The following is a 19577-nucleotide window of genomic DNA, read 5'->3' as shown; positions in this document are numbered from 1 at the left end:
ACATTCACTCATGTTCTAACCTGATGGAACCTTCCCCAAATTTAGGAAATTGTGAAATATTAAAACCCATGCTTTAAACCAGTGCATCAACTATCTCGCTAGCCACTACTTTAGAAATCCTAGGATGAAGTCTGATGCTGATCTAGGCACTGGTCAGTCTATTACTGGAACAATTTGCTCAGTATAATTGTAATTTTGAGTTTCTCCTTCTCTTCAATTTCCTGATCTATAGCTAATTCTGGGGCATTACTTATATCCTCTATGGTGAAGACCAACACAAAATAGCTGCCAATTCATCTGCCATCTCTGTATTTTCACTTATTAATCATCCCAATTCCCTTTCAATAGGACCAATTCTCACTTTTGTAACTGATTTTCTTTTTAAAAATCTATAAAAGACCTTACTAGCTGTTTTTGCATTTCTGGATAGCTTTCTCTCGTACAATAATTGCTCCTTCATTTTTGTTAATATTTGTTTTTTTTGAAATTCTATACAATCTTCTGACCTTCTACTTACCTTTGCATAATAATATGTTTTTTCCCCCCCACGTTTGATGCTATCTTTAGCATCTCTAATTAACTACAGGTGGTGGGTGCTCTCTCAATTTTTTTTCTCCATTAGAATGCACCAATTTTGTATTTCCTGAAATAAATGTTTCCCACTGCGTGTCAATTGATCAATCCCTTAGCCTTGTGGTTGAAACATAACTGGCCTCCGAAATGGACTAGCAATGCATTCAGTGCAAATGGAATTAGAAAGGAGCAACAAATGCCAGGTTTGTCAGCAACTATCACATCTTGAAAGAATTCAAAGCTCAGTGGGCAACGGTGCCAAAATCACAGAGTAGCTGGTATGGAGAAAGAAAAATCTTAGTGTTGTGGATAAGTTGTCACAGATGTATAAATCACATGCTTTTCCTATACAATGTGGCAACTGCTTCAGTTGAAACCATTTCCAAAGTAACCTGAGGATAGAAATTTACGTAACTGGCAAAAGATCCAGAGAAGAGATGAGGTGACTTCTTTCAAGAATGCACCAAGTTGTTATCTGTAATGCAGTGCTTGAAAGGGTGGTGGTAATTTCAAAAGGAAGTTGCTTAAAAAAGTTAGAACTTACAAGGTTATGGAGACAGGGCAGGGAGACAGACTAAGCAGGTAGTTTCATTCTAAGAGCTGAGACAATGGAGGTTACAGTTCCATGGACAAATGCATTTAATATCCACGTGACAAGATGGATAACATATTCAGTGATATCTTAGCATTTGTGCTATGATGATCCAGGTTATTACAATGAGGTAATCAGCTTTAACTTTTTTTTGCAAAAAGTCATTGCAAAAGCTTCTAAAACATGGAAATATACAGAAATTGAAGTGTGTACTGTTCACTAGTGTGCGACTCACCACCAGCCAGCCACTGCTGGCAATGTCAACATCAGTGGCAGAGCGGTGTACCTTAGTCTGCTTGCCATGTTCGGTGTAGACTTCAGAGTCTGAAGTGTAGCCACGATCTGAACTAACTTCGTTGGCATGGTAAGATACAATTTCACTATCAGATTGTGCACCTGTAAAGAAACACAATAGCATCAATCAGCAGAAGTGTTGAAAGTTTATGCTGAGTATTGATGTATTTTCTCTTTGATGGCAGAGGAAAGAAGAACACTAAGAAAGAATCTGTTTTTGTTTTACAGCAGTCGACAGCTGAACCGCATTGCATTTCACCAATAAGATGCACGTCCCAAATCAGTGATTTCTGGATCTTGCTGTTCACATGGTCTAAATTTAAAGAAACATTACCATATAAAGGCTTTGAAAAGCCTGTCCTTTCACCACTACCAGGTGAGAATCTCAAGTCAGATTCTGTCATTTTTAATAATATTCTAACCTCCATTTTCCTTGTCTGGTCATCAATACTCTGCTATTGGCCATTCAGACTCAATGTTCTGGAAATACAAAACCCCTGTGTTCATCTCACTCCTCCTTCAAAACCCTCTTTAAAACTGACATTTTTGACCATGCTGTGTTACCTTTTTTGGTTCAATAGTCATGTTCATATGATAACTCTCCTGTGAAACACATTGCTTTAGTTTTAGTTCAATGTTCATATGAAGGCAAGTTGTCAATGACATTGTCAAGTCCTGTAAATTGATGGAGAGAAACAGCTTACATGCAACTCCGCATGAAACAGGCCTCTCAGCTCAGTCTGCATATAAGCAGAAAAGAACATTTTCCCTATTTCTCTAAAACAAGAGCACAGCATCATGTTTCAATAATCTCAGATTAATGCTATTAGCACAAGGTCAGCTCAAGTACAAGACTCAACCAATAAATCTGCATGGTTTGTCTTTAACCCAAGGGTCCAGGTGTTCAGGCTGCAGAAACTAAGGTCAATAAAGGCTGAATTCTTGTCATTTACTCTTTAGAAGTTGGATTGAGGCTGACTGAATCTTAGCTGACCTCAAATGTACAAATCTACAGATCAGGCAGTTTCACAGAATTAATGCACTGATTTTCCAACATGCCTAACCGAGAAAGGAAACTTTATTGCTTCGCTGTAACATTTATTTTGATTTATTGAATATGTTTGAAAGCCACACCTCCGTTATGGACCTACATCAAATCAGTTAGGAGTATTCTAGATAAGGTGTTCACTTTCTATACATAGGAGAAGTTCGAACACTTAGTAATGCTGAGTGAACCTTGACCCAGAGACTCGAAAGTAGATCTTCTGTACAGTAACATGTAGCTTGAGACTTACAACAAGAAAGCAGTAGTCGGGGAAATTGTACTTTTCAAAAATAAAACATGAGCAACTCTATAGGAAGGTTTTTTAATAAAACAAGCAAAATCTGTATATCTAAGAAGGAAAATGTCTTTCTCAGGTGTTCTAAGCTTCAAACGTTTAACAGACATTTTCCATTAACTGCAAAATATCAGCAATATTCTCACAGAAGAGCACAAATCATAATGTTTAATTGCCATTTTTGCTATCACTAAGTGGATAAAGGATTATTACAAAACACAGCTCTAGTTTCCTTCTTCAAATCACTCAATGAAAACATCACTTGCCTTTTAAATTTAATTATCTTTCTTGGCATTAATGTTATAACTTACTTATTGATCATTAGATCTGCCATTATCGACACTTATAAGCTCAGGTCAAATTCAGCATTTGGACCAATCAGCATTAATTGAGTCCTTTCTAAATCAAAGTGGTCTTACAAAATATAGTAAGTGAGATGATTCTTAAGCCTCTATTTACAATTAAAAGTAGTTGAAGCACAGGTGTTTACCATTCTCCTTATGTTCTTGTTTTTTGCCTTTACTAGTGCTTCTGCTGTTTTTAAACAACTGAAACGAAGCAAACACCAGCTGCTTATCAGCAGGCGAAGCTTCTCCTTGTAACAACACTGAGGCTTCTTAGTAACTGAGTTATTCTGTAAACCTAACCTGCGTCATGGCTATCGACTCCCGACGTTATCTGTAGAGCAGGTGGAGGTTTGACTCCTGCTCCAATGCACTCCAAGAGAGTAAACAAGGTGCACCAATCATCACTAGAGTGAATATTAGCAGCATTGGTCTTCAACAGCTCGTGTAGGCCATATGCAATTTGTCGGCTCACTCTTGACAAGACAGTTGGCTTCATCATGAGGAGAACTCGCAAGGACAGCAACACCTGAAAAATTAATGACAATATTCTATACAAAAACTCATTCAACTTATTTTATTCTGGTTTTTGAACCTTGATTAAAACTGGTGCGAGATAACACATCATGGGAGCACAAAAAAAAAATCACAGAAATGCCACAGAAACAGTTAATTGGACTCTTCATTCCTTCTATGAGTCTCATTGAATTCTGTTGAGTATTTGTGACACAAGAGAACTAAATAAAGTTTTATTTCAAAAAAAGCAATAGATTTACTCAAACAATTTGTGTACTCTCTATTTTATAAAGTCTCTGTAAAATCAAATTATCAACTTCCCGTTTGCATTGGAATACTGACAATGTATTTGCAATCTTGTGACTGAGGGATTCTGTTTGGATAGAGTAAGATGTGTTTTACTAGACATCTAAATCTGCTGAGTTTCATACCTACTGCTCAAATTTTTAAAACATTTTCATTCATGGGATGTGGGCGTTATTGGTTAGGCCGGTATTTATTGCCCATCCCTAATTGCCCTCGAGAAGGTGATGGTTAGATGCCTACTTGAACCACTGCAGTCTTTTTGATACAAGGGCACCCAAAATATTGTTTGGAAAGGACTTCCAGGATTTTAAGCAGAGACACTAAAGGAACAGTAATAGATTTCCAAATCAGAAGGCTTGGAGGAGAACTTGCAGATGGTACTGTTTCTACATATCTGCCCTTGTCCTTCCAGATGCTAGTGTTCACGGATTTGGAAGGTGTAAAGGAGCATTGGTGAATTGCTACAGAGCATCTTCTAGATGGTACACACTGTTGCTACTTGTGGATCAGTGGTGGAGGGTGTCAATGGTTGTGGATGTGTTACTAATTAGTTGTACAGTACCAGTCTGCACCACAAACATCACAAAATACTCCACATTATCTTTGTGTCAGTTTAAAAGAAAAACTCCCATTGACATCACTGAATTTTCCTAAATATTCATCAGGTTGCCCCATGATCTTTTCCTTTTCTTACAGGTTAGATCAAGAAGCTGCAGAAAATATCTTAATCTGTCCAAAAATGATTCTTTCTGCATCAACATGGAGTTGCAGAGAATTGAGAAAGCCAAAAAGATGGTTTTATGTGAATGCTCATTGTAGAGTTGCTATTCCAATTATTCAATTTCCATTTGGAACAATCTAGTTAAGTTAAACCTAAGAGAAATAATACAAAAACTATATAACTTATTGGCTAGACAGCCATTTCGCCACATTATTTGGGGAAGGATGTCAAGATCATGGGAAGACCAGACAATGGAAGTTTTATGAGAATGAAAGTTTTAGTTAATAGCTCTCTGCAGTAGAATAGGGGAGGTTAGGTTAGACTGCTCAAAATTATGATGGGTTCGGGGAAAGTAAATAAGAAAAAAAATTGTTTTACAAGACAAGAGGATAAAATACCTTGAAAATTAAATGAAGAAAGGTTATGGGAAAAGGGATGGGAATACGATTAAGCTCTCTTCAGACAGCGCATTTGCTATGGACCAAACAGCTCTAATATTCTGACTCTATTGGCCCAGTTTTAATTCTACAAGCAAAATGGTTTTGAGCAAGTTACAATCTCACCCCCAAGTTGCAAAGTTAAATTTAAACATCCAATTAATGCTCATTAATATAAAGCTGGGTTAACAAGCTGAAGTTAGAAAAGAAAGAATAATTGAAAGCTTTGTTATTAGAAGTTCAGTTGCAGTTTTTCTCAATACCTGTGGACTGATCTCCTCTCTGCGCAGTAACCGTATTGCCAGGCGGAGAAGACCAACAACTGCTCTTTCAACAAGAAAGCATTGCTCTGTGGCATGAACAGTCAAATGGTAGAGGTGATCTCGTACAGTTTGCCAGACAAAGGAAACACGATCTCTTTAGGATGGAAGGAGAAAAAAAATGGGGTTAAAACAAAAGAGAACCACTTCTTCATTCAGGTTTTGCTGAAGTAATCAAAGGATGGAAGAAATGTGAATCCCTGCAGTTTAAAAAAGTACAGAGGTGCTCCGTAAAAGTCCTCTTGACTGGAGAGTTTTTATTTTTGTTCATAGATGCAAGAGCCACTGGATATGTCAGCTTATCCTGCCAATCGTAATGGTCCTCAAGAAGTTGTAAGCTGCCTTCTTAAACTACTGCAGTCCATTTGGTATAAGTAAATCTATTTTGCTGCTAGGGAATTCCAGGATTTTCAACTATAGATGGTGAGGAAAAAGCAATACAGTTCCAAGTCGGGAAGGTGCGTTGTTTACAGGGGAACTTTGCAGGTGGTGACATACTAATGCATTGGCAACCGTTGTCTTTCTTGGTGTTAGAAATCATGGGTATGGAAAATGTTGTCAAAGGGGCCTTGGTGAGTTGCTGCATCGCTTCTTGTAGATCAGGCTTGTCTAGCAGGCAGCCTCTGGGTCCCAATGCTGGCCGCCAAGGCACCCAATGTGACTCACCAAGATGTTGTGCAAACTACAGGCAAGTATAACTGGGAGATTTTGAAAAGGAGATACACACACTTAGTGAGCCTATAAGCAGCAAACATGGGAGAGGAATATACTAGTTGAAGGAGCAGTGCAAAATGAGTGGTTTCAGTCAACCTGAAGCATGGACCTTTAGTAGTGAATCTGAAGGCCAGGGATTCAGAGGATTTTCTTGGTTTAAGGAGGAGGGTAATGAAAGTGGAATCACTGGGCATGGTGAAAGAGAATCAGATAGTCAGGTTGCTGCACAGCCAGTTTCACAGGGGAAAGCAGAGAGGACCGACACACTTGGGCCCGATGTTAATTGTCAAATGTCATAGGCCCAAGTGACTGACAGATAAGACTGCACCAGATACACACCCACTCTATCCATCTTTCTCCTAGCTCCACAACGAAAGCTGCAAGAGGAAAACCTAGTTTGGAAGGCAATCCATTTTCATATGAATTTAACCAAGGTCAGCCTGGAGTGTGAACTAACCAGAGACAAACCAAGGTCAGTGTTAGTTAAACAGAATTCTTCAGCTTGACTCAGTCATACAGCATGGAAACAGACCCTTCGGTCCAACTCATCCACACCAACTAGACATCTTGATCTGACCTTTGCCAGCATTTGGCCCATATCCCTCTAAACCCTTCCTATTCGTATACCCATCCAGATGCCTTTTAAATGTTATAATTGTTCCCACCTCTACCACTTCCTCTAGTAGCTTGTTCCATACATGCAGCACCCTCTGCGTGAAAAAGTTACCCCTCAGGCCCTATTTAAGTCTTTCCCCTCTCACTTTAAACTTATGTCCTTACCCCCTTCTTTAGTGATCGGGACTTTGGCCACAGACTTTTTTCTCTCTAACTCTGCTTCTTTACCAAAAAGACAAAGAAGTTTTTATTAGCTAGTTCTCCTGCTTGGCACTATTTAATGGTAATTTTTATTAATTACTGACTTAAATATCAGTTTATTGGCCTGGACTTCTTTTCTGCAGCTTTACTTACTGTTGTAGAAAATTTTATCTTTCTGAAATTAATTGAATGAGAGAAAAAAGCCAACGCGCCCCCTCATGTAAAGTTTGACTATGGTACACATTGCTGCTTCTGTACTATGTTGGAGGGAGTGAATGTTTAAGATGGTGGATGTGGTGCCAGTCGAGCGGATTGCTTTGACTTGGATGGTATTGTTGGACCTGCACGAGTCCAGCCAAATGCACAGTACTACACCACAGTCCTAATTTCTATCCTGTGGAAGGTAAACAGGCTTTAAGGAGTCAGGTGGTGAGTTACTCAATGCAGTATTCTTAGTCTCTGATCTGCTCTTATAGCCATATGTGGCTGGTCTAATTCACTTTCTGGACAATGGTCACAGAATCACTGACCTGTTATGCTTTATGAGGAAACTTTCCGGTCCATTGTGTCTGCTTACTGCAGTATCCAAAGCCTCGAGCCTTTTCTTGATATCATGTGGAGTGAATCAAATAGGCTCAAGATTGGCATCAATGATGCTGGTGTCTTCAGAAGGAGGCCAAGACAGCTCATCCACTTGGCATTTGCAGATGAAGGTTTCTAGCACCCAGATGTTCACCAATTGGCAACATTAGACGATAACTTAGATCCACACATGCAAAGCATTTGAGAATCCCAAAACCCAGAAGACAATTCTCACCATCTTTCTACCAGCCTAAATGTCCTTCAAAAGCTAGGGTAAAGGATAAACTATGGTGTGATGACCGGGAACCCTGGCACTAACATGGCCTCTTTCTGTGACATTACTTTACCATGGTTCTAACCACATGTTGTGCCAAAGAGGGGAAGCTGCTGAACCTAGCCTATCATGTAATCAACCAGTTAGGAAAGAGAACTTAAAAGTAATCTTATTTTTCATAGATGTCACTATGTTACTCATCTCCTGGAAAACTAGAACACAACATTTTTAAAAAAAACTCTCGGGTTAGATACAACTGGATACAATGTCTTACTAGTCTGAAGATTCCTACACAGAAGCCCGATACTTTGTTCCAAACTTGAAACTCCAAGTGGATTCAAGAAGCATAAGAAAGCAAAGCAACAGAATTGTACTGTAAGAAATCATGTACAAACAGTAAGCTGCTGCATCACCAGCTTTCTGTAACATATTGACCCCATTTTCAATTAGATACTCAACAGGGGAAGGCCCACAATATGGTTGCTTCATTAAATCTTGACAATGCTAAACAAGGAATTACAAAGGACAAAATAAATTAAGCATTGCTTACCACCTTCTCAAACATTAAATATAGCTTTAACAATTGGACCTGCAAGTTGTGGTAAATGACTCTCAAACAACATGTTCCTGTTAAAAAGAAAGCATCTTATTATCTTAATAAGGATTCTGGTGATATATTTCATCATCTCCAGATGAATTACCTAAAGTAAATTATAAAATGCAAATTTCAGAATTGCAGACAGTTTCTTGGGTGTTTCTAGAAATCTGTTTTTTCTACACTTCATTGAGGAGTACATATTAAATTAGAAGAACTTCTACAGATCAGCTGAACTCAAGTGATGGGCTGTTAGCTGACAAAGTATATGCTAATAGTTGCCAATTTCATCCTGGAAATAAGGGAAAACTTGTCTGGAAGAGTTGGCGAGATACTGTCATAATCTCCCAACACGCCCACAACAAGAAACACCCAAAAAAAGGGACGGACTATTTTCCACTATATGCTACACTTGACAATAAATCTGATTTGCATTCAGCTTCTGAGATTAATCACAGATTTACAAGCTTGAAATGAGCCAGCTGCTTCCCAATTACCTGTTTTCCAGCACTATCCTCAGCAGCATCTCTAAGCAAAATGCAGCGTCTTCTTCATCATAGGTCTCCTCATCCGGTGTCACAGAAATGAGAGCCTGAAGGAATTCCAGGTTAGAGAAACAAATTTTAACATGGAGCAGGGGCAAGATAAAGCTCTTCAAATCTAAACAAGCCTATAAATTTCCAAAGAAGAAATATTAAAATTAAACTAATGTCACATCATGAATGCAACATGACCAACCCTGCAATTTTATTAAAATATAAATGATTGCTCAGTGTGACAGATTGGTGTACCCCTGTATTGTGTGTCAATTATACATCCTAAACTGGTGAAATAATAGAGTTTAACTCCTTACCAAATTCTTGCAACACGTCCTCCAACAAAATTCATCAACCTTTGTGACAAATAAGTAATTACCTGGATTTGCCTCATTACAATCATCTTAATGGGACAGGATACATTAGCAGCTAAACAAACTGACCACACTTAAGACCCAAGATCATTGTGAAACATTTGTGTGCTGTTTATAAAATACCTTCATCAATTCTTGAAGAGACTCGAGCTGAAGAAATTTACTCTCCGTAATCAACTTTTCAGGGTCACATTGCTAAAATGAAAAAGTCAAGTCAGATAGCTGAAAATTGTAAGATCGGCTGTCTTGAGTTGTCACTCAATAAAACAAAGAACTATCAGTACTAGAAATCTTAAACAAAAGCAGAAATTGCTGAAAAAAAAAACTCAGCGAGTTTGGCACCTTCTATGGAGGGAAAATACCATTAAAGGTTTGAATCCAGTGACCCTTCTTAAGAATTCTGTTTTCTGTCCACAGATACTGCCAGAACGGCCGAATTTCTCCAGAAATTTCAATTTTTGTGACTAATTGTCACTCATCTGAGTAGCATTCCATGTGATGCCAAACATACATTCAGCCAACAAATACATATTGCTTTGACATGAAGTCAAATAATATGAAATTGCTTGCAAAGTACTCATATTTCATGAATATTTCGAGCTTTTTGGGAAAAAGCTCAGGATACAAATTAGATTTTTAACAAATGTCTATGAAAAAATGATTTTACAGAATTTATGGAAGGAGATAGTAAATTGAAATAAGTCTTAAGTTCGGTAGAGCAACTACAAGCGAGTGCATTGTCATTATATTATAATGATTTTGAAGGTTTTGTCTGGTGGCTCATCTAACACCTTTGGATGGGGAAGTTAAAGTTGGGTCTGTCGATTCTGTAGGAGGACAGAAGGAGACAGACTGTTGGAAGATGAAGTGCTGCTGTAATTGTTGATTTGCAGCACAGTTAAAAAGTTAGAGCGGCCCTACGGTCTGGTAAAACTACGGTGACTTTATCTTTATTAAAGACACACATTGTTGCATTTACATAATGGTGTTTGGGATCTTTGCCTGGTGCAATCTCAAGATTCCATTACTCAGAGCATGCGTGGATCTTCCCAAGATGGAACATTTTTAAGAACCCACATGGTGATATTTACATAATTTAATTTCAAAATCTGCCATTGATGTGTGGTCACCTCGTCCCTTCATTATTGCATGTAAACACGTACTAGGAAGATAAGAGAACCATTTCAGTTCTTCTTAAACTCTAATAATAAGGATATACTCAGAATAAAATATGTTGATCCTTGCCTAACCTATTAAAAGATGCTGAAAGATCGTTAAAAATTAATGTGAGAAAGCAAGTAGAAATCACAAATGGAATAATGCGGCAAGTCTGGGCTGATGAACCAATGATTAGAAAGTGCCATTTTCCTACACTCATACCATAGCTTTCAATGATGGTTAAGCTGCATTTAATGTATTAGAAACTATAAAAATCCACCAAATATAAACCATCTTCCAAGTTAAAAATCTTCTAGGGCAGTGAAGCAGCATTAAGTAAATTTACCTTAATGCATTCCAGTGCTGCTTGTTTGGCCTCTTCATTCTCTATAGATGGTCCCCTTAGGCTGGATTGCTCATTACCACTTAATGTAAGCCAACTAACAAAGCTAAGGACTGTGGACTCTCCGCTGCAATCCAAAAGAAAACATATTAGCCACTGAGAATTCTGAAAATCATTTTTATTGCCTAAAGACTATACAAAAATTGTAGGAGAAATTTCAAAATCATTTAAGCTATTAAATGGTGCTGTCCAGCTTTGTTGAAAAAGCCCCCATTTCTGAAGAAGGGTCCCAACCCGAAACGTCAACTTTCCTGCTCCTCTGATGCTGCCTGGCCTGCGTGTTCCTCCAGCTCCACACTGTGTTATGTTGAAAATATGGTCAGCTTTAGTATGTAGTATTTCAAATCATACTCTAAATAACTCAAAACTTGTGTTTAATGATGCAGCTTTTTAAAAAAAACCTTGCCCAACAACAAAGGAGGGCAGCACAAAGCACTTAGTATCAGATCCATATATTTTACAGGACTGATTTTACAACAGTAGCTTTACATAACAAGAATGGAACATAACACATTGAACTATCAACTCTTGATATCATTTAGTACATATCCTGGTTGGCTGTCAGCCAAAAAGTGAAGTTGAGACAGAATATCATGACAAAGCAATGAATAAAGATCATCCTTGGTCCACTTCCATCTGACAACATTAACTGAAACTCTAGGAAACTACCTCAGCCCTCCCACTGCTTCCTCCTCTCCAACACAGATTTCACCACTAACACTCCAGAATTTGAAAATTAAAATTGCCTGGACAACTATCGAGTTGTAATACAAGAGAAGATTCACAAAGGAATTAAGACGACTTTTTTTGTTTAAAGAGAAACATTTGGTTTATTTATTGAAAAAGCATAGCAGGTGAGTAAAAAATCTGGTTGGGTGATTGGAGGCTGCAGGTTCTGCAGTGAAACTCGGTGAACATATCCCCTCAAATAATCAGCAAAACATACTCCATTCCCTCTGTTCCACTGCAATTGCCCTCTTCTTTTCTTGTACGTCAGTGTCTTATCCTCATCTTCCCATGCATATTTTGCTGTCATCCATATTCCTCAACACATTTCTCTCCCACTACCGAGTCAACCCCTCTATCTCCTTACTTTTTCTCCCTCAAGCTCCCTTCTGAGTTTCATTACTTTCTTCCTTACTTGAGCACTACAATGAGTTTCACCTTTCCAGAAGCAATGCAAAGGAACCATCAACTTGCACATTTTCTCCATATCAAACTAAATAAACAGGACAAATAAAAGTCTGAAACAATCATAGCACTGTAACACTGGAATTGAGGGGAGAGGGGATGGTGCTCAGTTGTGATATAGAACGACAATGTTCAAACCTCATCACAACTCTGGTAGTTCATGCAAGCTCTGCCTCCGTAACTTGCAATTCACTCTCTACTGGAGTTGAATGTTTAATCGTTCTTTGTAGGCTATGGCTAATTGCCAAATAACACTGGAAATCTAACATCAAAGTCAAGGACAATTTTAGTCATTCAATGGAGTAAATCCTACCGATTTGAGGGGGTTTCTTCACGCTGGAGAGAGATTTTCCCATTGGGTTCAACAAAGTCTTCAACCTACATGAACAAATTGACTTACAGCATCATAATTAGTCATTCCTATTTAAGTTAAATGACTTAAGAGCAAAGTTTAGAAATGGCTTTAAGCTAAAACTGCCAGCATAATGAAGTAATTACGTAATATAAAACAGGTACAACAGCAATTAAGAGTACTAAAAGATTAAACAGCAATGGAAAGAGTAAAATATTACTTAATATCAAAATGATCAGGTTTTCAAAACAATTAAGACCCTGAAATCCCTGTATCAGATTTTAATGTTATTTCATATCTTAATATGAGAATGTCATACTTGGTTGTTGTCTCTACTTACATTTGGAAAGAACTTTTCATAAGCTTCTAACAGAACCATTTAATAAGAAAATGATTCAAAAATATTGAAAATCAACTACCTGGGAATTGAACAGCAGGTGGCAATGTCACACTGTTACAAGCAACGTTAGACAACAATGATTAGTCTTTATTTATTAAAACACTTCCTTTTTTTTCCCATTTGGTTAGAGTTACTTGGTTATTAATATGTTAATGGGATGTGGACATCACTGGCTTGGCTAGCATTTATTGTCCATCCCTAACTGCCCTTGAGAAAGGATCGACATTTCCAACCCATGGAGGAATAAATAGAAGCATAAACACTCAACAGGTGGAGATACAAGCAAATTAAAATACGTACGCCACATAATGAAGGTTCAGAACTTCAGACAAGTTTGTAAAAAAATGAGAAATCATGCCTTTGCAGATTTCTGAGCTTCATTTTCTAGGGCCATACTGTTTTCTAGGGACATTTACTTTCTAGCTCATCACTCAACATAAATGCCAAACTGTCTTCTCTATTGAAGGTAAGATGTCCTCAAATCTAAATCCATCATCATATATGAACAGAACATGATTACTGGCATGATCTACAACAATGCATTGTCGAGCATCATCCTGATGCTGTCTTTGACAATACCCTGAAATTCATCTCCCTTCAAAGTCAGTGACATTTACAAAGCAGGCGAAGGTCACCAGTTGCACTCAAATATTATTATTACGGAAAATGATTCATCACTTTTTCTTTGAAGATCTTGATTGGCCCTAGAGCTTACAACCTCCATCTACTCAACCAACTTCTCCGCTGCACTGAAGATTTAATATGGGGAATGTGGTCAAACACTTCGTATTGGGCTGATTAATAAGTATAACGTACAATACTAAACTTAAAGCTCACAAATCAAAGCTCATCATAAAATGAAATTTCAGCAGTATCACAAAAATGAAAGACACAGCTTGCACTAAAACTATTCACAATTCCAACCGTCCTGCCTGAATATAAACTGTTGGCCCAGCACTTTCGAGAGGATAATTTTACAAATATGCCAGCCCCACTACAATGGAATTTCACTGAAAGAAACATGTGCTTTTCTATAAGGCTATGATTATTACAATACTGATTACTGTTATATTGAAATCAAACGAAATACAGCAATTTAGAGGTTGAAATGCCTTTTAGTGAAATCTGTTTCTCAAATTATGACCGAGTTTTTGACAAAGGAATTAACTGAGATCTTTGATTCGACAGGCTGAAATAAACAAAAGTCAATTCAAAGCATTTAAAGCTAATTTAGTACTTAGCAAATTTTAAATCATGACAGTCTGTTAATGTATCTGAGATTAATAACGTACTCAAATTTCAACATAGATTAATATAACCAGCATCTTGTATTAACAAAGAACTGAATTTCCAATGTTAAAAGTTTGGGACATCAGATTATAAACCTCCTGATAATCACAAAAGCACAAGTTGGTACTGATATGGCTATAATTTCAGCAACATCAGCCTTTTAACACAGAACTATGATTCTTCTCATTTACATGTTGCCAACCTACATTGCATAAATAATTTCTTCTATATTCCCCACCATAACTGCACAAGAGATTGAACCAGTGCTTTACTGCAGATTAGAGAAAACATTAACAAAAGATATAAAGCAGATATTGGAACTTTACAAGTTAAATTAAAATGATTGCTTCCTGGTGCCAATTCTGTATAGTTTCTTTGTGCAGGTAGTGTGCCCTTCAACTCATCAATAGTGGATGCAAGTACAATACAACATTGAAAAGGCACATAGATAAGTACGTGAATAAGAAATGTTTGGAGGAATATGGACCAAGCACAGGCAGGTTGAGACTAGTTTAATTTGGGATTATGGTTGACATGGACTGGTTGGACCGAAGGGTCTGTATCTGTGCTGTACGTCTCTGTGACTCTAAAAGCAAAGTTAAGTGCTATGAAGGTAATAATACACTGCACAATATCTATTTCTATTTAAACCCGAATAAACTTGCTTTCTGTTAACCAAAAGACGACTAGATCACTATTTGTTAGCAATGCCATTCAGTGTGAGTGCACTTGACGTTGGCTAACACATTGACTGCCTCAGCTAATTTCAATCCAACTTTCCATCCTTGAGGATCTGCAGTATGCCCAACTCAAACTTCAGCAATAGTATTTCATCTTCTCAATATCTGCTTCATCCCCATCCCTTTGGTCTAAAATTTTCCGACCCAAGCAATTCTTCTATTCTCATTCCACATCGTTCCCTCCTATCATGGAACAGTTTTATTCATTTCATGCCTTTTTAATGTTCTTTTCAAAGGCAAAATGAAATAATCTTTGTGCATGCTTGTCACTTCTTTTAGATACTCAACACTGGCATTAAACTCATTAGCCGCCTTTTAATGACAAAGTTAAAGGAGCTGACCTAACCTTTTGTTCCTTTCTTTAATACACTGATCTTGCATAGCATTCAAGTTTAGAATGGAGAAATAAAAACAAGACTAGATCAGATGTCTACTCCAACATACATTACAATTCCTTTTCCACCTCAGTCCTAAATGATCAAGTCCTTATTCTGGGACGCTGTTCTACATTCGCAGCAGAGAAAACAACTGTTCAGTATCTACTCTGTCACGTCCTTCAGAATCCTGCATATTCCAATCAGAGCTCTGAATAATGGTTTCCAAACAAATCAACCAATTTTGGCTCTTTTCGGATGTTGATGGATGTTGTAGTTTATTTGCCGCCTTCACTGCTTAAGCTTTCATTTAGCTTTTGTTTGGTATATTTTATTGCCTTCAAGAGATGTTCTGGTGCCCACAAATTCTCACTAACATTTGATGTATAATGTTACAAGACGTTGCAATCATTCTGTTAACTAATTTAATCAGAATGAAAAAATGGTGTCATACAGTACTACTGAAATGATATCACACTGTGCTTTCAGTAGTTAGGAGATAGTTATGCCAGTTATATCAATCTGTAGATGACTGAAAGAATTCCTGGAACTCACCACGAGGAATACTATTTTCAAAAATGAATGCACATTTCTAATTATGAATTTTTATTTTGTTCATTTGCATAGTATGGACATCACTGGCTAATTAGAATTTTGCTTTCCTTTGCTATTATTTTATTTCAATATTTTGGGTGTGATCTAAAATTTATATCAATTTATATCATTTCAGACAAATGTATTTTGAAAGACTTAACATGCATTTGTCCACATATCAAAAGCTATCTTGATTTCTGATATGCATTTCCCATAGGTTAGCATTGATTTCAATTTTTAAAAAAATCACAGCGGCTGCTTATTTTTGTGATAAATGTGTCAATTTTCTTCTCTGCACACAGGCAACAACTATTGATAAGGATTTAACTGATCGACGAGACAAGGAAATGTTTACCTCCACCATGGCTTTGGGCAATAGCTCAGCACGGAAAAGTTGCAGCATTGCATCCACAATGTTCTTCCATCCCTCTCGAAGAATGTCACCATGACGATGAGACAAATTAAACACCGTCTTGGCTGCAAGTTGAGCCTTTGAATTGCTACCAAAAACATTTGGAAGATTTTCCACAGTCTGCAGGAAAAGAGTACAATACAATGGATTAACGGGCTGGTGGACAGCGCAGAAAATGTAGCAGATTTAATCAAAAAGGAGTTGAGGGTTGCAACCCCTGAAAAAAAAATTAAAATTCAGTTAGCACAGCATTAGTTTCAATTAGATTTTGAGTGACACACACAAGAAGAGTAACATGAGCAATGTGGGCTGCAGAGAGACAGAAGAACAGAAACTTTGGGCAAAATGAAAGGAGAAGCTTGCATGAGGCTAATGAGGAGAAGCGAGATTTCACTATATTCTCAAATTGACCATCACTTTTCATCAGCAGGTCCATTAAGTGAGACAGCATAAAGCAATGTTCGCTGTTCTATCAAACTAGATGTTATTCGAAACTCAAGAGGGGGGACAATATCGACTGTGAGCTGCTGAAATTAGGTTAGAATGTTAACGTTGAAGTCATGTGTGTTTAGGCCAATTCGAATATCAAGTGAATGATCTACCAAAAACTGGAAGATATCTGCATAACAATGCATTATAAGATGTCTAATTGTAATAAGTTTGTTCAAAACATACACCTTCTCCTTAATTACTCAATTCAAAAATTTAATTATCTTATTTATGCACCAAGTCCCCTTGGCACAGGCTATTTATGATAATTAGTTTTTTTTTTATTAAAATTGCAAGAATTTTGTTTTATCAGTTGACTTATGATTTTCAATTGTTCATTTTAACTTCCACGTTACATTTGTAGATCATGTCAATATCCAGTTCAATGCTCACAGCACTAATGCTAATAAGTCTGCAATCAGATATATACCATGTTAAAACCTCATTAAATAGAAGTAATTTATTTGGATGTTCAAAAGTTCCTCATCATGAAATACAGCCGTGGTATTCTGCGTACAACATTAATTAATTCTGCACTTTCCTGAAGATTGCTTTCCTACATAAACTTATTTGCTTACTTTTTCTTGACATTTTTGAAAGCAAATTCAATAAAAATTTGCAGAAAAATCTTTCAAGGTTTAAACTCATAATACTGCAGATTAATTTTTCCAAAGAATCTTGATAATCCAATTCAAGACTGTAATTTCCACACTTAAGTAAGGAAGATTCAAACTGACTACACAAACATTTAGCAATACAAAAATAATTTAAATGATTACAACTTTAAGATGCACCTCTCAGTAATACTGTATCTAAATATTGCCAAAGTTCATAATTTTTTTAGGATTAATATATTTACATACTTCACAGTCTCCATTAGACAATTAAATTTGGGGGAAGAATATTGAGCCATTGAAGGCTTGTGGCAAAAGCAATAAGGCAAAAGTTGTTTCTATATTGTCATATAAGCCTGTTTCAAACAGCCCACCACCTCTCCTGTTAATCTCTTTGCTAAAGATACACCAAAACAGCTAAAGTCAAAGGCAATTATAAGGCGACGTTAATGTCAAATAACCACAGTTCATTGGTTACAAGTCAATAATGTGGTTCCTGGTGTTAGTTATGATTAAGCAGAAAAGCTATCGTTGAAACAGACAAAATGTTGAAAATAGGTTGCTGCACTTCATACATTTGTCTTAGAGAACATTTATATTGCTATCTGCATTCTGGGAGTCTGGTGTGTAGAAACTGTTCACCATTCTCTGGTACCCATCAACAAACATTGTTAAGTAATTTTGGCAAATTGATAGTTGAATCGAATGAACATTGGATAGCTTCAAAATCAAATGATTTTATAGCTTTTGTTTAGCTTCTTTTTCATTGTCTGGATCCAGCTAAGATACTTTACCAAAATGTCAGAATAGAACACATTTCACATTCCAAAGTATTGGCTGTGTTTAAAAGATGTTTGGCAATTATACTGCACTATTCCTCACACGGAATAGACCAAAGTGCATCTCTCAAGTATACTGCACTATATAATAAAATTAACTGCCATGAACACCAAACCCCTATCCAGGAAGTAAAAGAGTCAAATGAAGTGAACTTCTTGACCCAAAATTAAACCTTGGATTGAAGTAAATTTCTTCATTACTATTGTTAACAAAACCAGAGCAAATGTTACAGTATTAAATTATCTCAGTAATTTTTAAGAGGAGTCTTAATAGTTGAAAGAATGAAGTATTGTCAAGTACCAACCTCACTGCTAAGAGCTGTAAACTTGCACAGTGAAATTATAAGGTTGTCAAACACATCACTTAATCCATAATGAGCTGAAATCATTGCACATTTTCTGGACATGGGAGAGAGAAAAATAATCACTAAACAGAAACAATGATCAGTCTTTACATTTTAATTCTTAAAATGAATAAACAAATAATGGAGTATGCTTTGTTTACATGTTTAACATTTAGAACATGAAATGATCAAACTTAATTAGCAATGGAGAACAAGATTTAACAATTCTGAACGATCTGGAAATACACAACAACTAAGATAGCAAAATAAGGAAGTTCAAGTAAAATGAAATACTTGTCAGTAAGGCGTTTGGCAACGTTCTGCATGGAAGGCTGGTTAGCAAGGTTTGATCACATGAAATAGAGGAAGAACTAGCCATTTGGATACAAAATTGGCTCAAAGGTAGGAAACAGAGGGTGTACAGGATATTGATTAGGCAACTTTTGGAATATTGCGTTCAATTTGGGTCTACTCACTCGAGGAAAGATGTTGTGAAACTCGAAAGGGTTCAGAAAAGATTTACAAGGATGTTGCCAGGGTTGGAGGGCTAGAGGGAGAGGCTGAATAGGCTGCAGTCATTTTCCCTGGAGTGCCAGAGGCTGAGGGGTGACCTTATAGAAAGTTTATAAGGTCATGAGGGGCATGGATAAGGTGAATAGCCAAGGTCTTTTCCCCAGGATAGGGGAGTCCAAAACAAGAGGGTATAGGTTTAAGGTGAGAGAGGAAAGGTTTAAAAAGGACCTAAGGGGCAACTTTTTCCACAGAGGGTGGTGCGTGTGAGAAAGGAGCTGCCAGAGGAAGTGGTGGAGGCTGGTACAATTACAAAATTTAAAGGGCTTCTGGGATGGGTACATGAACAGGAAGGGTTCAGAGGGATACGGGCCAAATGCGGCAAATAGGACTAGATTAATGCAGAATATATGGTCAGCATGGACAAGTTGGACCAAAGGGTCTATTTCCATGCTGTACATCTCTGACTCTTCGTGATCAGTAGAGTTTCTGATGATGCCAATCTTTTCCAAGCACAATCAAACTCAACAGTG

At 37.2% G+C, this 19577-nt stretch overlaps 1 protein-coding gene across 1 annotated transcript in view; it reads right to left on the bottom strand.

Annotated features, from left to right (window-relative positions):
- LOC125486851 (Golgi-specific brefeldin A-resistance guanine nucleotide exchange factor 1-like) overlaps positions 1-19577 on the bottom strand; it is a 46649-nt gene that overhangs the window by 18866 nt on the left and 8206 nt on the right. The window contains exons 2-10 of the mRNA XM_048616207.1: positions 18496-18589; positions 16192-16368; positions 12400-12464; positions 10839-10962; positions 9458-9529; positions 8922-9016; positions 5387-5540; positions 3447-3672; positions 1401-1561 (exon numbers count right to left, since the gene is read on the bottom strand). Coding sequence (XP_048472164.1) covers positions 1401-1561; positions 3447-3672; positions 5387-5540; positions 8922-9016; positions 9458-9529; positions 10839-10962; positions 12400-12464; positions 16192-16368; positions 18496-18589 — 1168 coding nt within the window. The remainder of the gene's footprint in view (positions 1-1400; positions 1562-3446; positions 3673-5386; positions 5541-8921; positions 9017-9457; positions 9530-10838; positions 10963-12399; positions 12465-16191; positions 16369-18495; positions 18590-19577) is intronic.

The sequence above is a fragment of the Rhincodon typus genome, chromosome 34, assembly GCF_021869965.1.
Source record: "Rhincodon typus isolate 14 chromosome 34, sRhiTyp1.1, whole genome shotgun sequence".
In the NCBI taxonomy this organism is placed as follows: Eukaryota; Metazoa; Chordata; class Chondrichthyes; order Orectolobiformes; family Rhincodontidae; genus Rhincodon; species Rhincodon typus.
This window is presented reverse-complemented; position numbering and strand designations above follow the sequence as displayed.